Source organism: Erythranthe guttata, chromosome 14 (genome assembly GCF_056151865.1).
Source record: "Erythranthe guttata isolate IM_541 chromosome 14, IM_541, whole genome shotgun sequence".
NCBI classification, from domain to species: Eukaryota; Viridiplantae; Streptophyta; class Magnoliopsida; order Lamiales; family Phrymaceae; genus Erythranthe; species Erythranthe guttata.
The window spans coordinates 2798198-2818628 of NC_142546.1; the positions used below are offsets into that span (position 1 = coordinate 2798198).

At 36.6% G+C, this 20431-nt stretch overlaps 3 protein-coding genes across 5 annotated transcripts; 1 reads left to right on the top strand and 2 right to left on the bottom strand.

Moving 5' to 3' along the window:
- The first annotated feature begins 545 nt into the window (after window positions 1-545).
- LOC105964260 (tubulin alpha-5 chain) lies at window positions 546-3866 on the top strand. Its single transcript, XM_012988785.2, has 5 exons — window positions 546-1021; window positions 1401-1615; window positions 1750-1949; window positions 2067-2575; window positions 3341-3866. The coding sequence occupies exons 1-5, from the start codon at window positions 909-911 to the stop codon at window positions 3651-3653; spliced, it is 1350 nt and encodes a 449-aa protein (XP_012844239.1). The 5' UTR covers window positions 546-908; the 3' UTR covers window positions 3654-3866.
- Window positions 3867-4037: 171 nt separating this feature from the next.
- On the bottom strand, window positions 4038-8715 carry LOC105964261 (uncharacterized). Of its 3 annotated transcripts, none has more exons than XM_012988786.2 (8): window positions 8461-8715; window positions 7542-7666; window positions 6645-6750; window positions 5729-5911; window positions 4940-5548; window positions 4637-4705; window positions 4439-4519; window positions 4038-4322 (listed from the first exon to the last, which is right to left on the bottom strand). In XM_012988786.2, exons 2-7 carry the CDS (start codon window positions 7587-7589, stop codon window positions 4455-4457), a joined length of 1080 nt encoding a protein of 359 aa, XP_012844240.1. In that variant the 5' UTR covers window positions 7590-7666; window positions 8461-8715; the 3' UTR covers window positions 4038-4322; window positions 4439-4454. The 3 variants fall into 3 exon arrangements, with proteins under 3 accessions (XP_012844240.1, XP_088669169.1, XP_088669170.1); XM_088813043.1 differs by lacking the exon at window positions 8461-8715 and adding an exon at window positions 8223-8399; XM_088813044.1 differs by lacking the exon at window positions 8461-8715 and adding an exon at window positions 8264-8308.
- Window positions 8716-11591: 2876 nt separating this feature from the next.
- Window positions 11592-20216, bottom strand: LOC105964262 (uncharacterized). The gene is made up of 20 exons (XM_012988787.2): window positions 18643-20216; window positions 17960-18163; window positions 17207-17311; window positions 17032-17097; window positions 16783-16947; window positions 16490-16564; window positions 16243-16397; window positions 15255-15390; window positions 15101-15170; window positions 14892-15019; window positions 14730-14786; window positions 14097-14282; window positions 13888-13980; window positions 13616-13701; window positions 13467-13533; window positions 13311-13377; window positions 13085-13221; window positions 12547-12638; window positions 12391-12457; window positions 11592-12143 (listed from the first exon to the last, which is right to left on the bottom strand). The coding sequence occupies exons 1-20, from the start codon at window positions 19870-19872 to the stop codon at window positions 11979-11981; spliced, it is 3351 nt and encodes a 1116-aa protein (XP_012844241.1). The 5' UTR covers window positions 19873-20216; the 3' UTR covers window positions 11592-11978.
- Window positions 20217-20431: the final 215 nt, after the last annotated feature.

Here is a 20431-nt window from a genome sequence, read left to right on the forward strand (position 1 = left end):
TAATTTTTAGAATTAATTATTAGAGTGTTTAGATAATTAGCTTATATTTTATTATTACTCCTTATAAAATCTTAAATAAAAGGTGGGGGTAAATGTATTTAAAAAAAAAGATCTTATTTGTTTTCCAATAAATTATTTTTAAAAAAAATGGCAAATACTTTAGAAAAACTTATAAGTGTTTAAACATCGTATAAACTCATTTTAACATCTTATAAGCTTAGTCATTCGCTCTCTAAATTAGGCAAGTTGCGACCGAATTTTAATTTAAGAAACTAAACGACTGCATGAAGGACTTATAGCCAAAATAAAAATAATATATCTTTTTTTTTTAATAAAAAAGTAAAAAACTCACATTCAACCATATAAGTGCACTGGGACAAAACATATGCTTTCGTATAATAGTTTGCGAAACACACTAAATAATATATGGATAATAAGTATTCTTTCTTTGATTGGCGAAATAATATAGCAGGGGCATAATTGACATTTCAAGAGCGGGCGCCGACGGCATCTGCAACAAAAGATGACGAGCGAACGGGGGACCCGCGATGAGGCTGGCGCCAAATGGTGCGGGCCTTCGGATTCCAAACCCATTTATCCAATCCCACTTTCTCTATCCTCTCACGCCCACTCTCTCTCTCTCTCTCTCTCTCCTCGCCATTTCCATTTTCGGTTTTTCTTTTCCTTTCCCGTTTTCAGTCAACTCGATAGATACTTTATAGAAACAGATACAAGAGAGAGAAAGAAGAGAGAGAGAGAGAGAGAGAGAGAGAGAGAAAAAAAAAATATCCTCATTTTTTCCTTTCTGCAAATCACAGAAGAGAGAGAGAGAGAGAGAGAGAGAGAGAGAGAGAGAGAAAGCGCAAGGGTTTGCGATTTGAAGAAGAATCGTTGAGAGGAATAAGAAAATGAGAGAAATAATAAGCATACATATAGGTCAAGCTGGGATTCAGGTCGGGAATTCATGCTGGGAGCTTTATTGCCTCGAGCATGGCATTCAGCCCGATGGCGTAATGCCTAGGTATTTTTCGATTCGGCTTCTTCTTCTTCTAATTATATTTCTCTCTTTCAATTTCGTTGTGCCTTTTTAAATGGTAATTGCCGATAAATTTCCATGGTTAGGCTCCTTAATTTTTGCAATTGTTCGTGTTTTTTATGGAATTTATTTTGGGGATTTCCGTTTAATTTGTTTCAATGTCAAGTAATTGGGGGTTCCCACGGCTGATCTAGGTTAGAGATGGCATGTTTTGATGATTTTGTTTTGTTTCGACAAGTAATTATATAACTGGTTTCTGAATTAAAACGGTTAACGTTGAAGTAATTGAAACATGTTTCGAATTCTCAGATTTTTGTTTGATTTGTGAATTCTGATATACATCGATTTGTATGTGTGTTTGCAGCGATAACTCTGTGGGAGTAGCACACGATGCGTTCAATACGTTCTTTAGTGAAACCGGGTCAGGAAAGCATGTTCCAAGAGCTATATTTGTTGATCTTGAACCCACTGTTATCGATGAAGTTAGAACAGGAACTTACCGCCAGCTTTTCCACCCCGAACAGCTTATTTCCGGAAAGGAAGATGCTGCCAACAACTTCGCCAGAGGCCATTATACAGGTAATAATAATATGGTTTATGTTACTATGTCCGATGTTCTTTTTTTTCCAGTATGATTCGCCTGTTAGTTGCTAGATTCAAATATTGCAAAATTGTTTCGATGTGATTGAATTTAACTGGTTTCTTTTATGCAGTGGGAAAGGAGATTGTGGATCTATGTTTGGATAGAGTTAGGAAGTTGGCTGATAACTGCACCGGTTTGCAAGGGTTTTTGGTCTTTAGTGCTGTAGGCGGTGGTACAGGTTCTGGATTGGGTTCCTTGCTACTCGAACGGCTTTCTGTTGATTATGGAAAAAAGTCAAAGCTCGGTTTCACCATCTATCCTTCTCCACAGGTACTCAAACTTAATTTTTTTTGAGTTATATGGTACGACAGTCGATAAACGGCCTCCAAATTACAAATGTCGTAAATACAAACTTGAATTATATATGTGCTCTATTCTCGATTGCAGGTTTCCACTGCAGTTGTTGAGCCTTACAACAGTGTTCTTTCAACACACTCCCTTCTCGAACACACAGATGTTTCGGTTCTTTTGGACAACGAAGCTATTTACGATATTTGCCGGAGGTCTTTAGATATCGAGAGGCCCACGTATACCAATTTGAACCGTTTGATTTCTCAAATCATTTCTTCACTAACTACTTCACTAAGGTTTGATGGAGCCATAAATGTAGATATTACAGAGTTCCAGACCAACCTTGTACCATATCCACGTATCCATTTCATGCTCTCGTCATACGCCCCTGTGATCTCAGCTGCAAAAGCGTACCACGAGCAATTATCGGTACCTGAAATTACGAATGCAGTGTTTGAGCCATCGAGTATGATGGCGAAGTGCGATCCGAGACATGGGAAATACATGGCTTGTTGTTTGATGTACCGTGGAGATGTTGTACCTAAGGATGTCAATGCTGCTGTTGGAACCATCAAAACCAAAAGGACTGTTCAGTTTGTTGACTGGTAAGAAATTTTCGTACACGTTTATCGAATTGATTCTGAATATCTTCGATTATTTTATTCTCGAAGCTAAAATGATAATTTAGAAGATGAGTGTATTGACAGCATCCACTTCACTGCATGTTATGTTACCTTTAGGGGCTCGTTTGATGGAAATGGTGTGATACATAGGAAGTGGTTTCATTCATTACAAGTGAATTGTTATCTATGTTTATGTTTGCTAGCATATATTAGAAGTTGCGATTATTTTCTATTTTCCAAATTTGTCCATGCATACTAATTAATGTTACCAAATAGAGGGTTATATTGGTAATGTAGGAAGTATTATTTTATTAGATATCATATGAAGCCTTATTGGCTTTGACCCATTACCAAACAAATTACTTGATTATGTTGGGGCCAACAATAATTCACGTTCCTCAACCATTCTATCAAATGAAAAATTAGCGTTGATTCGTGATAAGCAATATATCAAGGCTTATCATGCTTATGAAACGAGACATTAGTTTCTTTCTCATGATTTTTTTTTAATGTTCTTGCCTTCTACTTTTGGGAGTGGCATGTGTAAATGCACTAAACTAAGCTTTTTGGGTAATTCGATCTAGTCCCAGCTAGAGCATGTGCTAACAATAAAGAAGCATGTGCAGTTCTTGGTGGCCTAATGGTCTTGCATGTTTAAAGTTATTTGTTCTTAGATTATGATATGTTTCTTTTCCTTTTTATTGCATATATCCATTCTGAAAATCTCACCATATTTGGATTTAACAGGTGCCCAACTGGCTTTAAGTGTGGAATTAACTATCAACCTCCGACAGTTGTACCTGGTGGTGATCTTGCTAAAGTACAACGAGCTGTGTGCATGATCAGCAATAACACTGCTGTTGCAGAAGTGTTTTCGCGTATTGATCACAAATTCGATCTCATGTACGCTAAAAGGGCGTTTGTTCATTGGTATGTCGGTGAGGGAATGGAAGAGGGTGAGTTTAGCGAAGCCCGTGAAGATTTGGCTGCTCTCGAAAAAGATTACGAAGAAGTTGGTGCAGAGGGTGTTGATGAAGAAGAGGAAGGTGAAGACTATTAAATGTAATTGGCATTTTCTTTTTTCAATATTTTTACCATCATATTGCAAGGGTTGCCTTCTATTCTTACCTTAATTTGTGTATTATCGTCGTTTACGGATTGCTTGTGTGTGTGTTTTTTTCCTTTTGTAAGAAAAAACTTGTGTTTATTCCTGAGTGTTGAAAGTTTCTATTAATGATATCATAGAATGTGTTGATTTGTTTTTCCCCTCAAATTCAAATGCAACCTTATAAAACTATCATGAAAACTGGCAAGTAGCTGGTAGCAAAATTGCCAATTATCATAGTTCAAACGGACATTTTATCTGCATTCGTCTCCCGAAAGAAAAAAAAAGTTTTAACACTAAACACTAGCAGGAAAAACCGACACAATAATGGCAAAACGGTAAAACAGGAAGAAGAAAAACATCACATGCTATGGCAAAAAAGATGTACACTGCCCTATTTATACAGATTTACCAACACCATTCATTACACCAATATATATATATATCATTTCCATAACTTATAGAAGTAGGTCAACCTAACAAAAAACCATAAACTAAACACACCCAAAAAGACAGCGAACTGAGAGTCGATTCCAACACCAAAAAGTACACTTCCACCGAACCAATCTGTTTGTATGAACCCAAATATACAAGAACCCTATTCCCGACATTTGGCTGGAGGACCTGCAACACGAAGATCGGATAAATAGATACAAACATCATAGCGAAAGAACGAGTAGTATTACACATAAAACTGTCTCAACAATCATCAAATGTTTTAAAAAGTTTGAGAAAAATACCAATGGAATAATTCAATCAGTCGCCACCAAAGCATTGAAATCTCAAACTTTCGGATTCAGGGTCCAAACTCTCGATATCCCCTAAAGATTAAGAGCAAAAAAAACACATCAATTCAAATCTTGGTAGTTATTTATGATGAGACAATAAAAATTTAAAAAAACTCGGAGATTGATGAATGCTTATATGATGCTGCTCACCACCGGGGTCCAGTAAGTTGTTGGCATCTAATGATTGGAAGGGAGGCCTACAATAACTGTCCAGTAAATCTGAAATTGCACACACAAGTGTCGTCAAATACTGAAAACAACCATAAAATATCTACACTCCATATAAGAAAGATAAGACTCGAATCACGTTATCATTTCAGAATGGTACAATCAAAAATATGAGCCAACTATGGTTTTATCCAACCTCAGTTTTAACTGGAAAAAAACACAGTACTTTGTGAGAATGTGTGTCTGTGTGTGTGTTTGAGAGAGAGAGAGAGAGAGAGAGCACACCAGAACCATTAGCGAAATCATTTGTAAACTCAGGGAGACTCAACATGTGCTGAAGCTGCGAGAAAAAACCAAACGAGGGGGCATCACCGTCCAATAGAGCCTCGTTTAAATGCACGGCATTAGAATCAACGCTACTGAAAGACGAGACGGATGGATCACCCATCAGAGGGCGCTGTGTTTCCAGATAATTGTTGCGTGGATTGAAATCGAAATGTGAACTACCAGCAGCATATCCCGTTTCCGCTTTCACAACCTTCCCATTCATCGTATGTTGAGCAGCCAATCCTCCTAGGTTTGAGTTTTCAGACAAGAACATGTTCGGAGAAACATCAATATTTCCATTATTAAGAGACGCCATATTTCCATTATTAAGAGACGCCATGTTTCCATTATTAAGAGACGCAATCTTTCCGTTATTTAGAGACGCAACATTTCCATTATTAAGGGACACAATCTTTCCATTATTAAGAGACACATCGACTACAGTTCCTTGCACACACGAACGTACAGCAGATCCACAATTCTGCTGAAACACGTTATTTGGTATATTCTCCTTCTTCAGATGTCGAGTATCTAGTGCAGCACATGACGTGGAGGAGATATGCTGTGCTGTAAGATTAACAAAAAGGAAATGGTATTGCATATGTTTTAAGACGAGATTCGTAACAAAAAAGTAATTATCTTTCACTAATATATGGTAGTTGATGGAAGAGAACTAATAGTGACAGATTAATTCGTGAAGTAAAAATGCTAAAAAAGTTAAAGTGTTTATGTCGAAAGAAGTCTTACTTGGTAACACCAGCGATCCGTTAGACGGGAGCACCGGAGAAACCCCAGTTAATCCAATTCGATGCATGAGTTCCACCTGTTCGGAAAGCAACCTGTTGAATTCCAATATTTGGTCCTTGACCAACAACTTGAGATAATAAGCCTTGAAAAATTCTTGATTTTCTTCTTCAAGCCTCTGCCAAACTGGAAAATCAAGCAGCAAATACTACTAACTGGAGGGATATGCGTGTAAAATGTAAACGTACAGAACCCCAAGATTCTTACAAGACACGAAAAAAGCACAAGACAAGCGAGACATGAAATTTGTGGACAAACCAAACATTAAGATTGGCAATACTCCTCTAATAGAAGAGCAAACGGATGATTCATCTTTGAATAAGAGTGTATGATAGTATAATACTGGGAACTATAGTATACCTATTTGCTATTCCTGGAGCAGTTATTTCTATTAATCTAAATCATTTGAAAATTAGGTTTCAATATATATCTAATCATGATTGGACACATATTGCAAGTACTTCAACACTCTACAGTTGAATTTGGAAGGACAAATCAAAACAATATTCTACAAGTAAAACAATATGACGGTGAAAATATGAGTTCTAGCTCCGTAAGGCACACGTGAATTTAATATTAAGAGGAAAGTTCAGAAAATAAACAAGAGTGGTTAAAAAAATAATCTTATATTTTCGACTGGGGAATCACACTACGTGCTCGAAGGACGAAATCTGTAAGACTTGAGATTTAAGCAAATCAAAACTCATATTTCGATTCTCTTGAACTGCAAGAAATCGAATAGCTAATATAATGACCCTAAGATTTAATCGGTTTAGTGTTAGTGCGAGCTGAGTAACGTTTTATTGGTATTCGAGGATTTATCAGCAATAAACATCTGTAATTAAACCAATAAAACTACCTAGTTCAGTAATACACGGCTGAATGTTGTCCTGGACGATGAGAGTATTCACAACTTCCTTTTTGTTCATGTAATGCTGGAGACATTGTTCTATTCGATTTTGCACCTGAGATAAGAAGAGATCCACTGAAATTAATAACAAACTAGCAGGCATTTCACAAAAAAAAAAAAATCATATTTTCTCACCAAATGTTCTCTCCTTGTAGTCAACGAGGAAAAAGTGTCGTGTGAAATAACAGTAAGATTCTTTATATAATGATTAGAGTAATTAAAGAAGCTTCAACACAGTATATTTCAGATAAAGAAACAGATTTAAATAATATTCTTTCAATAAACCAATCTCGTCTAAACTCATATACAGTTTCATATAATCAAGCCATTGTTTTCAGAATATCTAAACCAGCTTCACCTCCAAACCAAGCCCCGATTCATTAATTGTGGGAGGAGTCTAGTCCTCTTTTAAGCCATTTCTACTGTTCATATGAGTTGCACAATGTAAATAACAGTTTTCCTTCATACAGCTGAGAGTGTAAATACGCGGTGACGATGTATTTTCATTCAGAAAGAGAAGTAGAGTATAATAGAGTAAAGTTATATAGGACATAAATCCTCCTCAAACTCGTTTATCTGCAGGCAATACTAACGAAAAATATGTCACCACCCAAACTCACTGCTTAGACTGGGCTGCTACTGATTGGCAGATATAAAATCCATTTGCAATGCACAATTCACGAGCAAAAGATGAATCGAAACCAAACTCTTCAATCCTTTCTCGTTTTGCATCCAAAATCTTCGTATACCAATACTAGTTCATTGTTTCCGTTTTTCATCTTCTATTTTACGAAATATAAGTAGGTGTACTTAGTCATTGAAAATAATGCAATCTCAAAAGCTTACCAGTTGTATATCTTCATTTGAGAGTTTTCTCACATCCCCACCTGACATGTTCGTGATAGTGACCTTAAATGCAATCAAATTAATGTGCGAAACGATTCTGTCACCAATTTGCAAACAGAGAGTACCTGAGAGAGAGGAAATGAAAAATTGTAAGTTCGTATTTAAAGGAACTGCAAAACAATATGCATACAAAAGTTGCCAATAAATTAAAGTACAGTCACAAAAAACTAATTTCATCAAGTTCGACCGTAAGAAATAACTTGATCGTTAATTTCCACTATTTCCCATCCATTCAAGAAATAAAACAAAGCACAAAAACCCGTCCTCCCGTTTTCTTTCTTCCTTTCTAACTTCTTATTCTCCGTTCTTTCCATTTAATTAATTTTTTTCAGTTTCTCATTCGCAAAATTGGACCACCGAATGTGGCGCACACCGACAACGAGAAAATTAAAACTCACCATTAATTAATTAATTACAACAACTCCTTCCTCTCAATAACTTAAATATTCTTCGGCGTAAACGAAGAAAAAGGGTTTACGGCTTTGAAATTAATAGCAGAAAAAAAATAATCTTCTACAATTCAATTTCTCATCTAAAAACAGAGGATAAAGACAGATGAATGAAAATAAACAACCGACAAAAAAAAAAAAAAAAAAAAAACTCACAGAAAAGATCACTTACACACATTAAAATAAAAAAATAAACCCAGGAACCCTATTTACCGCAAATGGCAAACCGAGCAACAATCGAGCAAAAAATTCGAAACAGAAACGTCAATTAAACACAAAATCGCAGTAATTAATGAACTGGGCATCATAATTTGGCCCTTTTTTCTAGACAAACAGAATCTAGTTAAGCAACGAATTGATTGAAGAGGTAGTAAATGAAGAGAGAAAAAAAAAGGGGAAACAGAAAATACCAGAGTGAATTGAAGAGAAATAGTCCGAATTAGTGAAACAAAAAAGAAAAAAGAGAGGAAAGTGGGTTTTGTATAGAGGTTTTGTATGAAAGAGAATTTGATTCAAATGTTTCCTCTTTTTATTGTAGAAAGGGAAAGCTATTCTGATGACGTGGCTACACACCCATTACATCCCCTTCCCCTTCTTCTTCGTGCTTTTCTCTCGTGTAATTCCACTCTCCTACTATTTTTTCTTTTTTTTTTTTATATTTATATATATATATATATATATATATATATATATATATATATATATATATTACCCTTTTTTTTCTTTTTTTTTTCTTTTTTTTTCTTTATTTATTTAAAAAAAACAATCTTGCTTTCTTGATATTTTTTTTTTCCTAAATAATGTTGAGTAAATATTATTCATCTCACAAAAAAAAAAAAAAAAAACAAATCTGGCATGTTTGGGTAATTACAATCAGCCCCTTATACTAGGAATTCTCTTACACGTCCACTCTTATGATGTTAGATTCAACAGAATCTTCTAGATTCTGTGGAATGTTCTCTGGTTTTTAGTTTTTACTTGTTTTGTGCAAAAATGCAGTTTATGATGCACTACAATCTGATATTTACAAGTCAAGAGACACATCTTAGTGATCATCTTGTTTCAAAATATGGAGCTTGAATGGGGTAAACTGGGTACGAAGTGGAGAATATTCTACGTAAGCTAGATGATTCCATTAAATTTGACATTGCATGGGTGGACGGGTAAGAAGATTCATAGTTAATGGGTGGTTGTATTTAGACATGGCCACGGGCCGGGTCGGGTCCGGGTCCGGGTCGGACCCGCCGGGTCCGGGTCCTACTTTTTTGGGACCCGAAACCGACCCGCGTGGAGGCGGGTCCGGGTCCGGGTCGGGTCCACTCGGGTCCTCCGGGTTCGGGCCGGGTCCGGGTCCAAAATCGGTTCTAGATTTTTTTTTTTTTTTTTATTTAATTTTATTATTTTCGGGTCGGGTCCGGTTCGGGTCCGGGTGGACCCGAGTTTCTAGCCGTTGAAATTAAAAATAAAAAATAAAAAATTTGAATTTTCGGGTCGGGTCCGGGTCGGTTCCGGGTGGACCCGAGTTTCTAGCCATTATAATTTAAAAAAAAAAACATTTTTTGAATGCTCGGACCGGGTCCGGGCCGGGTCCGGGTCGGGTCCGGTTCGGGTCCGGTTTCTAGCCATTGCATTTTCGAATTTTGAAAAAAAAAATATTTTTTTATTCGGGTGGACCCGACGGGTCCTCGGGTCCGGGTCCTCGGGTCCACCCGCCGGGTGGACCCGTCGGGTCTCGGGTCCAAAATATTGGGACCCGAAACCGACCCATACATTTTCGGGTCCGGGTCCGGGTCCATGGTCAACGGGGCGGGGCCGGGGCGGGGCGGGGCGGTCGCCGGGTCGGGTCCGGGGCGGGTCCGGGTCAGACCCGACCCGTGGCCATGTCTAGTTGTATTTACCCAAACATGAGGGGGTTTTTCGTAATTTGATCTAGCATCAGGGGTCGCTGTAATTTACCCCAAAAAAATATGAATTTTGGCTTTTTAAATAGGAACTTTTATTATTTTGAGGTCAAATTCAAGTTTTTATTAGTTTTGTTTAATAGGAAACGTTTGGATTATTTTTGTCTTTTTCTATTTTCTGAAATGTCATTTGAAAACAAATCAGATGAGCAGTGTATCGACATCATTTTTTTTTTTATTATTATTATAAATATACAACTTTAATAAACTATTAAAAAAAATACAATATACATAATGTGACACTAAAAATAACAGCAATTTATATGGTGAAGACACACGGACAATTTTGTCCACATTAGGCTCAATTCTTTGACATTATATATATATAATAGTCTATCGGTGTATTCAAATAGTTACGTGCATTGCTCGTAAATCTATTTTGGCTAGTTTCATATACTTTCGATACGGTAACACCGTGCATAAAATTTGCCTACATTTAGCTTCATACAGTTATGGAATATCAATTTATTTTTCTATTCGAAAAAAAAAAAGTTATGGAATATCAAATTCCAACAACGAAAGAACAAATTTTACTGTGATGTTACGGTTTAAATTTGCATACAGTTATTATGTATGCAATTTTTTTTAGAACAAGAAATCGAACCTTCAAAATATTTTACTCTTTCTTCTTCCTTGATCTTCTGGCCTTTTCTCATCGTCAATTTCTCTTGCGGGAATTCAGAGCGTTATGAATTACAGTGATTTTGAATATAAAGTTGCTCATGTCCGAAAGCGCTTGTAGGAAGACGTTTTTGGAAAACGTGATTTGTTGAAATATACATCATTGAAAAACATTATGAGGAAAATAAATAAATAAATATTATTGAAAAAATGTTCTCCAAAGAGGTTACTAAAATATAGTTGTATTTTAATTTACATCCAGTGAAATACACCGAACAATTTCCTATCTTAGATTAACACACAATCACAAACATAGATATATATACATGTAGATATGTGCAAAATGTATTGATCTATACACGTTAAAAGGAAAATATAACGAGGTGGACTTCACCGTAATTACCATTTGTATGCAAACATACATCCCGATAAAACGGTATCAAATATTGTTTTTTTCTTAAATTAACAGTTGAAATTAATAATAAATATTTTTGTATTTGTATTTAGTACTTGTGATTGGAGTACACATATTAATAGTAATATATTATGTAAAAAAAAAAAAAGGAAAAAATATTCAAATGTTCGAGCGGGATGTCATACTATCTTCAAACACCCGTCAAATTTTATCCCATGTAAATTTATCGTACGTGTCTAATTATATACAATAAGACGATTATTCGATGTATTTCACTGGATGCAGTATCAATGTGTAGTTTGGGTTAGGTGGTGATACAGAATCTAGAAAAGCACTTTTGCTCTTCTTAAAGGGAATATGCATTTCCATAAACCACCAAAACTCAAAAAGCAGAAATGATTGATCAATTATTCAAACAATAATATTCAGACAATCATTTCAATTTTATTACAATTTGGATTAAAACATCATACAGACAATCATTCAAAAAATAGCTCAAGAATAGAAATCCAGGCAACAAATTAATATATGACTTTTCAAACAATGATCAAAACTGATGAATAAAATAAAATAAAACAATGTAAACACAATTCTTTTTGCTATAACAATCTAAAAACTACAACAGGGTATATTGCCTCTCTGACAAATCCCGGATATCAAAATTGACCGATAAAAAAGAATCTCACAAACCACAACACGGGAACCCGATCCCGCCAATCCCTCAAAGCGAATGCTTTTGTACACGTTATACAGAAAAATAGACTACATTTTACTCTCAAAATTCATTCACACCCAACCAAACGAATGCATGAACCGTATGCAGATGAATAATTGTTGCGACATCTCTCTCTCTCTCGTATCTGAAAGAATTGAGGAATAAATATATGTATGATTGGCACACAAGCAGACGTAATAACTCGACGAGCGAGCACTATGAGGATAGAAGTGACTGCAGTGCAAGCTGTTGTTGAGGTTGTAAGGATGCCCATGTGGAGGCCAGAGTTGACGGAGGCAACGTCTGCTGTAAATGTCTCAACAAATTTATCATTCGACTGGTAGTTTGCTCTGTCGCAAGATCATTGCCTGCAAGAAGAACCTGCAACACAAAAATTAAAAATAAAAAATTACCGGTGAGCACAAAGTTCTCGACGAATTGGTGAATATTCGATTCGTTGACGGATATGTAAGCAAAATTTTCATTTACGATTTGTTATTTCAAATTTCGAATTCACATATCAAAAATGTTCAACCACGATTTTTAAAGTGATTTTTACACAGTGGTGACGTTGACTAATGGTTTATTGATAACATATTTGGGTCCTCAAATGGCTTAGGGAACTAACCTCAGCAAACACGGAGACAATTTTGGGAAGATACTGATTGTTCGGACCAAGAAGTTCTGCATCGGATCTGACGAGAGAAAAACATGGTTAATGTTTAAATGGACATGAAGTTATGTAATAAGGTATGTAAGCTGAAAGTGTCAGGTAAGTACGAACCTCTCAACCATTGAACAAAGCTGCTCATGAACAACTTTTGCTTCGATGAGATCGCCTTTAATTGGCAAGCAACTCAACCAGGCAGGAATGACCTAGAAAGGAAAATCTTAGCGGTATGATTTTGATGAATGTTTACAAGAAGAAGATTTCCAATAGTTGAGGAAAATCATAGTGTTACTGTTAATGAATATCATTTCTAACGGAATCCTTCCTCCTTTTAGAATCTAGTTCAGTAGTAGTTTTTGAACATTCCTTCATAGAAAATTGTGTTTGGGTAGCAAACAACGGAATGATATCATACTTAACCTATTCAAAAAACTAATACAACAATTAAATTAAGCCACTAGGTTTGCAAGAAAAAAGATTTTCAAGAAATAACACTCAAAATTATCAAGATCTAATAAGTGGGAGATGTCTTGTGCACTGGAAAAGAAAAACTTTTTCAGTTCAATCCTAAATTAGTTATAACCAACATGCTACCTCCTATATAACCAAGGCTTATCGTGTCATATGAAAAACTAACAAGCAAAACAAATACCTGAGCTGCATCAATGCTATCACGATGAAATTGGCATATCTTTCCCAGTGCTGAAACAGCATTATCATATGCCATCACATTTTCTGGCTGCAAAGCGTTTGGATGCCTGATAACGACATTGAGCCTCGAAAGAGCCTCTGAAACAAAGTGAACAAAAAAAAGTCAAGTGTAAAAATATTAAGCTTCAAATGCATATTGTACGAGCTCGAGTGCAAGCAGAGCTTACCTCCAACAAGTGGTTTAATTACAGATGCACCAAATTCTGCACACACCCCAAGTCCATAAACAGCAGCCTAGGAATAGCAATGAGGCAATTTAGAATTCTAACTAATATTATCAACAGTCTTGAGATTATGTTAGTTCTGTAATAATGTATGCAAACCTGTCGGACATCTTGATTTTCGTCATTACAAGCTTCCAAGAGGAAAGGAAGATATGTATCATAATACCTGGTTACAATAAAAAGGAACTGCATCAGAAATTCCACAACTGGAATCAAACTCCAGTATTCGTTATTGTATGTGTACATACTTGAGAGCTGATTCACGGCACTGCTCAGCCACATCATCGAAGATGCAAATAGCGATTCTTCTCTCTTCTGCTGTCTTATCTTTTCCCTGACAAATAAATAATAAAATAATAAATCTCAGCAGTGATGATGAGGATAATAAATGCCGATCAACTTCCAATACCGATAAATTCTCGGCCTCAATTACTTCCTCGTGTTCCCCATTGACAAAATGAAGAAAAAACGAAGGGGAAAAAAAGAGGTCAAAATGACAAGGAATGCAAGTAAGACTTACCCACATAGGCATCAAGTATGATGACAGTTCATCAAAGAAGGGCAAGAAAGAAGCCTTGAATGTTTTGATCATGGTTCCCAAAATTTCACCAACCTGAACCAGCAGCAGATTATAAATTCTCAGTTATGAATTATGAGATGTTTCAATAACTCTCAAGAATTCAAATATAGGTCACAATATTGGACTAGCCAGGAGTAATAGAAACTAACTTGGTCAAACACTTCTTCTTCTTGCTCGTTTTCCTCTTTAAGCAATTCTCCCTCTTCAGCATCAAAATCTTCAGCTTTGGACCTCTCAGCTCTCTCTCTCTTTCTACTTGAGCTAGCTGTAATCACCTGCTTTATCTCATCCACTATGCTTCTCACTTGACTTTCATCTAGAAGTTGGCCAGAAATCTGAGAAAAGAAATTACATGGTGAATGGAAAATTTATGCCAGCATCAGACAATATTAATGCCATTTAAAATTAAATTTCCACCATCTGAAATTAATAAGGATAACTCAGTTTAATTCAAACCTGAAAACATAATATGTATCCAACATTACAATCTTAGTATCATACTTCCATTTTCTAAACGGGAACTTCAGTTTCCACAGTTCATAATAATCAAATTGTTTGAGAGGCAATCAATCTACTGTTATAGCCCCAGAATGATAAACAGCTATGAAATGAACTAATGAACAAAAAACAAAAAGCTCCCTGCAAAAACTCCTCAAGATTTAAAACCAAAGGGGAATTTTAGAAAGAAAATCAAGATACAACCATTTGTGCTGCTTCCAATTTCAACATTATATTATTAGCCAGTTACAGTTAAATTTCATTTAATAATAAAGTTGACCTACCTGCAGACATTCATTTATTGCATCCAACATATTTGCACAAATCTCTGTATCAGGCTCCTGCAAGACAGAAGAATTCATATTTATAACTACCTTCATATAAAGCATCAAAAGCATAATTAGTTTATTTCCAAATAAAAGTATTTAATTAACTGTAACTATAACCTTATGTAGAGCTTCCACTAAAGCAGGAACTATGTAGTCAGACAACTGTTTAACATATGTCTCGTTACGGCCCTGAGCAATCCCTTTCTCCACAGCCAATTTTGCAGACCTCAATAGCTCCGGCATTGCTGAAAATAAACAATGACTTTCATGAACATGTATTATGTTGCATGCACATTACAACTTTATAAAGCAGAACCCTATATTACCTGAAACAGCAGCTTTCCTTACTTCTTCATGAAAATAAAATTTCAAAAGGGGAACCAAAGTTGGGGCAACCTACACCAATTACATAAACTTTTGTCACTTATAGTTGTTATCAACCCCCAGCGACATAAAGCAAGGAAAGGTAACTACACAAACCTGATCGATCCATGGATAGAAACCTTCCTTCAATTCATCAGCATAGCAACATAACATATTGCAAGCAGTGGCCTTCTCTTCGAGGACACTAGTCTTAATCCCAATTCTTTTGTCACCAAGGGTGATGGTCTCCATGCTGAAATATAATAGAAAAGTAGAGTTAAAATATTACAACTCAGTGATAAAAATTTGAAAATTAACAGGCAGTCTTCGGCTTTAAATATAGATCCAACTGAATGAGCAAAAATCCATCCCGGTGCATACATAAAAAAGGAAATCACTAGAAGTGATAATGGGAACCTTAAAAAGTTACATTGAAAAATGTAAGGCTTAACCCTCGCTGATATGTTCCAATCTATGTAGAGCTCCTATTACAAATATATCATACGGGGATAAACAAAATAAAAAATATATATACATTCTTCCTCGCAAGTATTTTAGACAATCAGATGAATTCTTCGTAAAAAGATTGACAAAACAATTAACTCAATAGTTTGCGCTAGAAACTTGTCTTCAATTTGTAACAGAACATAAGATCTGTCAATGTAATGCTGGTGAAAGGTGTACAGGAGAAACTATCGAGACATTACATTGCATTGCTAATGTGAGAGTACATAAAAAGCTTTAGATGAAAAAATATTGAAACCAGGAAAATTGACTTCTTACGGTATAATAACCAAAAATCATTTTTGAACATTGGAATCACTACTACCAAACTTATCATTGTTTCACACACAAAAACCAACCAGGTATCATGCATTTTAATAATTTACACTTTTGTGACAATATCGAGAAATTGCAAATGAATTGCTAAAAGCAAATTCATTTCAATAAGGTAATTCTATGTTTTTTTATGAAAAACATCTAGTGTTGCAATTGCATCATAAGACAAGATCAATAAGAAAATCAATATATTAATGTCCACGCAAGTAAGAAACAGAAAGAATGTTCACAACAAAAAACATGTAGATGAAAGAATGAAAGAGACCTTTCATCGTCTGATTCATCAATTTCATTGTCCGAATCAGCAGATGTGATGGTCACGTCAGGCTTCAGCTGAGCAGACTGAAGCAAGGGAGGCATGACCACGCTCATGTAAGGTAGGAAATCCTGTCCCAAGCACTTGCAAAGTCTGGCCCATGCCTACAACAGAAAAATAGGTATTGGTAAGAATTTAGATACAAAAACATGTAAAGAAATTTAAACTCTTCAACTTCCAAGGGACAGTGACATACTTGTAGCATGTAACTTGTAGTCGGATCATCTGTCTCCATTTGCGATCCTTGCAATGACATAAGCACTTCCATGACCTTGAATTAAAAAAAAACAAATAAATGAGTAAATAGCACACTGACAATTCAATAGATGCCGGTGCATTTTTTAATTAGGCCAATCACATTCATACAAATCATGTTTGAAGAGAGTATAAGAAGATAGCTCTATAAAACACACAATCACACATCAGGAGGAAATTAGTACATTCACAAAGACAAAAATAGCCATGAACTATAGATCTTTGGTTCTTTACCTGCTTGGCGTCTTCCTTGAATATATCTTTTCCAACAGCCATTCCTACCAAGCTGATGCACTCCATGGCCTTGGCACGAAGCATGCGGTTAGACTTGTCTGTTGCATTCACCAAGATGGTCTTCAAGTACGGCATGACTGCGCTATAGTATTTCTGGAAGTGTATCTGTCATAACAACATTTGCAGCTTCAGTACATATGCAAAGCAATGACAACATTAACTTAAAGAACCTTAAAAAACTTTGGTTACCTGAGATGAATCAGCAACAGAAGCTAAAGCTGTTAAGGCACCTTCCTGTACCATTTGTTTGGAGTTCTGCAATTTAAACGAAACAATCGGTTTATGAAATGTTACAAATGCTATTGCATTATTAAAATATCCATGTATTTCTCAAAGCATGTCGTTTGTTCACTACTATATGCACCTGTAGCAGGAGAAGTAGCTTGTGCACAATCCCATCTAAGTAAGGTGTCAAAATTTCTGGAGTGCAATTCTCACTGAAGTTGAGCACAGCTGAAGCAGCATGTGCCTGCGAAAAGCAAATAAAAAAGTAATGATTATAAGAAACTATAACTATGAAATCAGTGCATAATGTGGATCATTGTAATCTGAATTTTTATTAAGACAAGCACAGCCATATAGATAAAATCCTGAACAATATCAGTAACAAAGAAATAGAATCCACATAGCAATATGAAACTGCTGTTCTAGGCAGTGAAAAAGTTTGAAGTCATTATGAATACTTATACCCTTCAAAAGAAAACAATGTAACTTTTTGATTGTGCTAGTACAGATATATGTTTTATTTGATAATGTTCCTTTCTTTGAAATAAAAGTTAATACCACCAGAATAAATGGAACTTCACAGACAAGCACGAAAATAAACATTTCCATTTCTCAGTATGCAACTAGTGTCGCTCAACAATGAGCCAAGAAAGCAAATCTTTCTTTTTCACAGATGCAACTAGTGTCGCTCAACAATGAGCCAATAAAGCAAATCTTTCTTTTTCACAGCTAAATCATATCCTCAAAAGATAAGAAACAAAAACCTTAAGGCGGAATTGATTACACGTAACACATTTTTTAATTGACTCTGTATCTAAATTCATCTTTCTCACAATCAAAGACGGGCAAAATAGAATTAAAATAAAGGGTTGATAATAAAACTCTTACAAACCTGTACTCGAGGATTCTGGAAATCATCCATTGCTCCAGCTAGTGCTGGTAGCACATGTTGATGGTATTGAACTTGTAAATCTGGGCCCAGATCAGTTGAAAGTTGACCAATTGCATTAATAGCTGCCCATCTCACACGAGGATGCGGATGTTGAAAGGAATTCAAAACCATGGTCACGACTTGCTCCAAATTCTTAATCATCACCTAAAATAGTAGATGACAGAATGAAACAGTGGAATTATATAAGAAATAATGTCGCAATGCATCGTTAGATGTACTAAACATTTAACCAGAACATATCCCATAAAATTGGATTACAGCATTGACTTGCAGCAATAATCTATAATAGTTACAACATGAAAATTTAATTAACAAAAAGGATAGAAATAAACTGATATTCAAATTAATTATACATCATATTTCATTTTCGGACAAGTGAATATGGAGACGTAACTATCCAACAGCGACTAGAAAATCAACTAAGTCAAATGTCGAACGGCCATTACTATTCAAACTAAGCTCTTATTGAAAACAACAAAAGTCTGGTAAGAAATTTGATTCAAGGTATAATGTGATATTTGCACGAAACAAGAAAAAGTAAGTGAATAAATTTAAAAGTACTCGTCATCAAAATCATATCAACCGCAAAAGGCCACAAATTATTAAATTTAACAAATGTATACCTTCGAGCAACCCTCCGCAATTTGCGCAAGAGCAATTAGTGCTGCGTGATGCTTCTGCCACTCAGTAGCAGACAAATAAGCGGGCAGCTGCTCCGATGCCACGGGCACAATAGTGTTCCCACCAAGGGCGATAGCAAGCCTATCCAAACACTCTTGCCCAACGCTGTAATTACTCGTCTCCCCCGCATCCTCATCCTTAGTCTCCGCACTGTGCCACGCAGGATCGTCCTCCACATCCACAAGCATCTTCATCAAAATAGCAAAAACCCTACTGATGAACTGCGGCAGCTTTCGCATCATTCCAGGTGCTCTCTCTCTCGCTTCCGCCAAAGTAATCACAAATTCAATCGCCAAATGACGAGTCCCTTCCTCTAAACTCTCTGCTTCGGCTATCTGCAACATGGAACCCACAACATCCACAATCTGCCTGCGAAGGAATCTTGGCTCGGTCCCGGCCAACTCAATCAACAACTCCAGAGCCTCTTGAGCAGTGGCTTCTTGCCCAGAGTTCAGCGCCTCGGTCAACGTCTTCATCATTGAAGGCAACAAATCCTGGAACCTATCCCGATCGTTCGAACTCGACAGGCACTGGATAAAATTGATAACCGCGCTGAGGGCTGCAATTTTCACATCCGGATTGGTGGAATTGTTCAACACGTTCAGGAAAACGGTGTGCAAATCGGTGATGTACGGCGTGAGCGTTTCTCCGATGAATTGAGCCAACTGGGAGAACATCAGGAAAGCGGACTCCTGCAATTTGGGGGAATTGGAACTGACGCTCTGAAACATGAAGGGCAGAATCTCCGGCCACTGATTCTCCGGGACGAGGGAGGAGGCGAGCTCCGAAACGGTGTCGCACAGCTTTTTGATAATGGATTTGGATTCCTCGTTCTGGATGGCGGAGAGGAGGATGTTTTTGACCGCGGAGCGAGTCGGCTCGGTGAGCTGCGGCCAGATGAACGAGTCGTCCCGCGTCAGCTGCTTCCGGAGGAGGATGGTGGCCATGGCGCGCGCCTCGAGGTGCACGGACGACGAGAGCAGGTTCGCGAGTTTGAGCGCGAGCGAGTTGGGATCGTTCTGCTTGAGCAAATTGAAAATCGACTCGGCCTGAGACCGCTGCTCGTTGGCGGAGGACATCAAATGCGATATCAGCGTCTCGAACGGCGCCGGGTCCGGCCCCAGAATCGCCATCAGCTGCGCCTGCTGGAACTGAGTTGACTCGGCGTCCATCTGCACTGAGTCGCGGCGGTTCTGGACTAGGGTTTTTCTATTTTCTTTTTATTATTTTTCTCAGCGCTCCGTGGTGGCGCTGTTCTTTCTATATTGTTTGGATAATTGACACACTTCTCTTTCTCACTCTATCTCTCTCCTCTCTCTCTCACACAGAAGCACACGCAGTGGAGGTGTGCTTATTTCTATCTGTGTGTATATATATATACACACACACACGGGGGTATATTTGTCTAATCTATTTATTTGGAATTGTTCGAGGGAATGTACAAGTATCTGAAGCGCATAGTACAATTTCCTGAAGAAGGAAAAGTGGAGGGAAAATAAAGCTGGCGTGATAATGTAACTGGTGGGGCTAATTAGGGCAAGGTGGGATTTATTCTTAATTAGCTGTTATTTGGGTGGCAATTATTTTATGCTTTTATATACCTGCTCACTAACAAATTATTATTATGATTATTATTATTATTATTAATTAATTAATTAGTAAAAAAATATTTATTGATTATATATATAACATATATATATATATGAAAGGATGTGTGAGAAAAAAATATCA

Excerpts from the sequence above, each read along its gene's own strand:
- LOC105964260 (XM_012988785.2), top strand. The coding sequence starts at position 909 with ATGAGAGAAATAATAAGCATACATATAGGTCAAGCTGGGATTCAGGTC. Across the intron at positions 1,950-2,066 it reads CCATCTATCCTTCTCCACAG|GTTTCCACTGCAGTTGTTGA; the intron begins GTACTCAAACTT and ends TCTCGATTGCAG. Across the intron at positions 2,576-3,340 it reads ACTGTTCAGTTTGTTGACTG|GTGCCCAACTGGCTTTAAGT; the intron begins GTAAGAAATTTT and ends TGGATTTAACAG.
- LOC105964261 (XM_012988786.2), bottom strand. The coding sequence starts at position 7,589 with ATGTCAGGTGGGGATGTGAGAAAACTCTCAAATGAAGATATACAACTG. Across the intron at positions 6,751-7,541 it reads CAAATGAAGATATACAACTG|GTGCAAAATCGAATAGAACA; the intron begins GTAAGCTTTTGA and ends TTCTTATCTCAG. Across the intron at positions 5,549-5,728 it reads CGGATCGCTGGTGTTACCAA|CACAGCATATCTCCTCCACG; the intron begins GTAAGACTTCTT and ends TTAATCTTACAG.
- LOC105964262 (XM_012988787.2), bottom strand. The coding sequence starts at position 19,872 with ATGGACGCCGAGTCAACTCAGTTCCAGCAGGCGCAGCTGATGGCGATT. Across the intron at positions 16,565-16,782 it reads TCAAGGAAGACGCCAAGCAG|GTCATGGAAGTGCTTATGTC; the intron begins GTAAAGAACCAA and ends TTTTAATTCAAG. Across the intron at positions 13,378-13,466 it reads AAAATCAAGATGTCCGACAG|GCTGCTGTTTATGGACTTGG; the intron begins GTTTGCATACAT and ends TGCTATTCCTAG.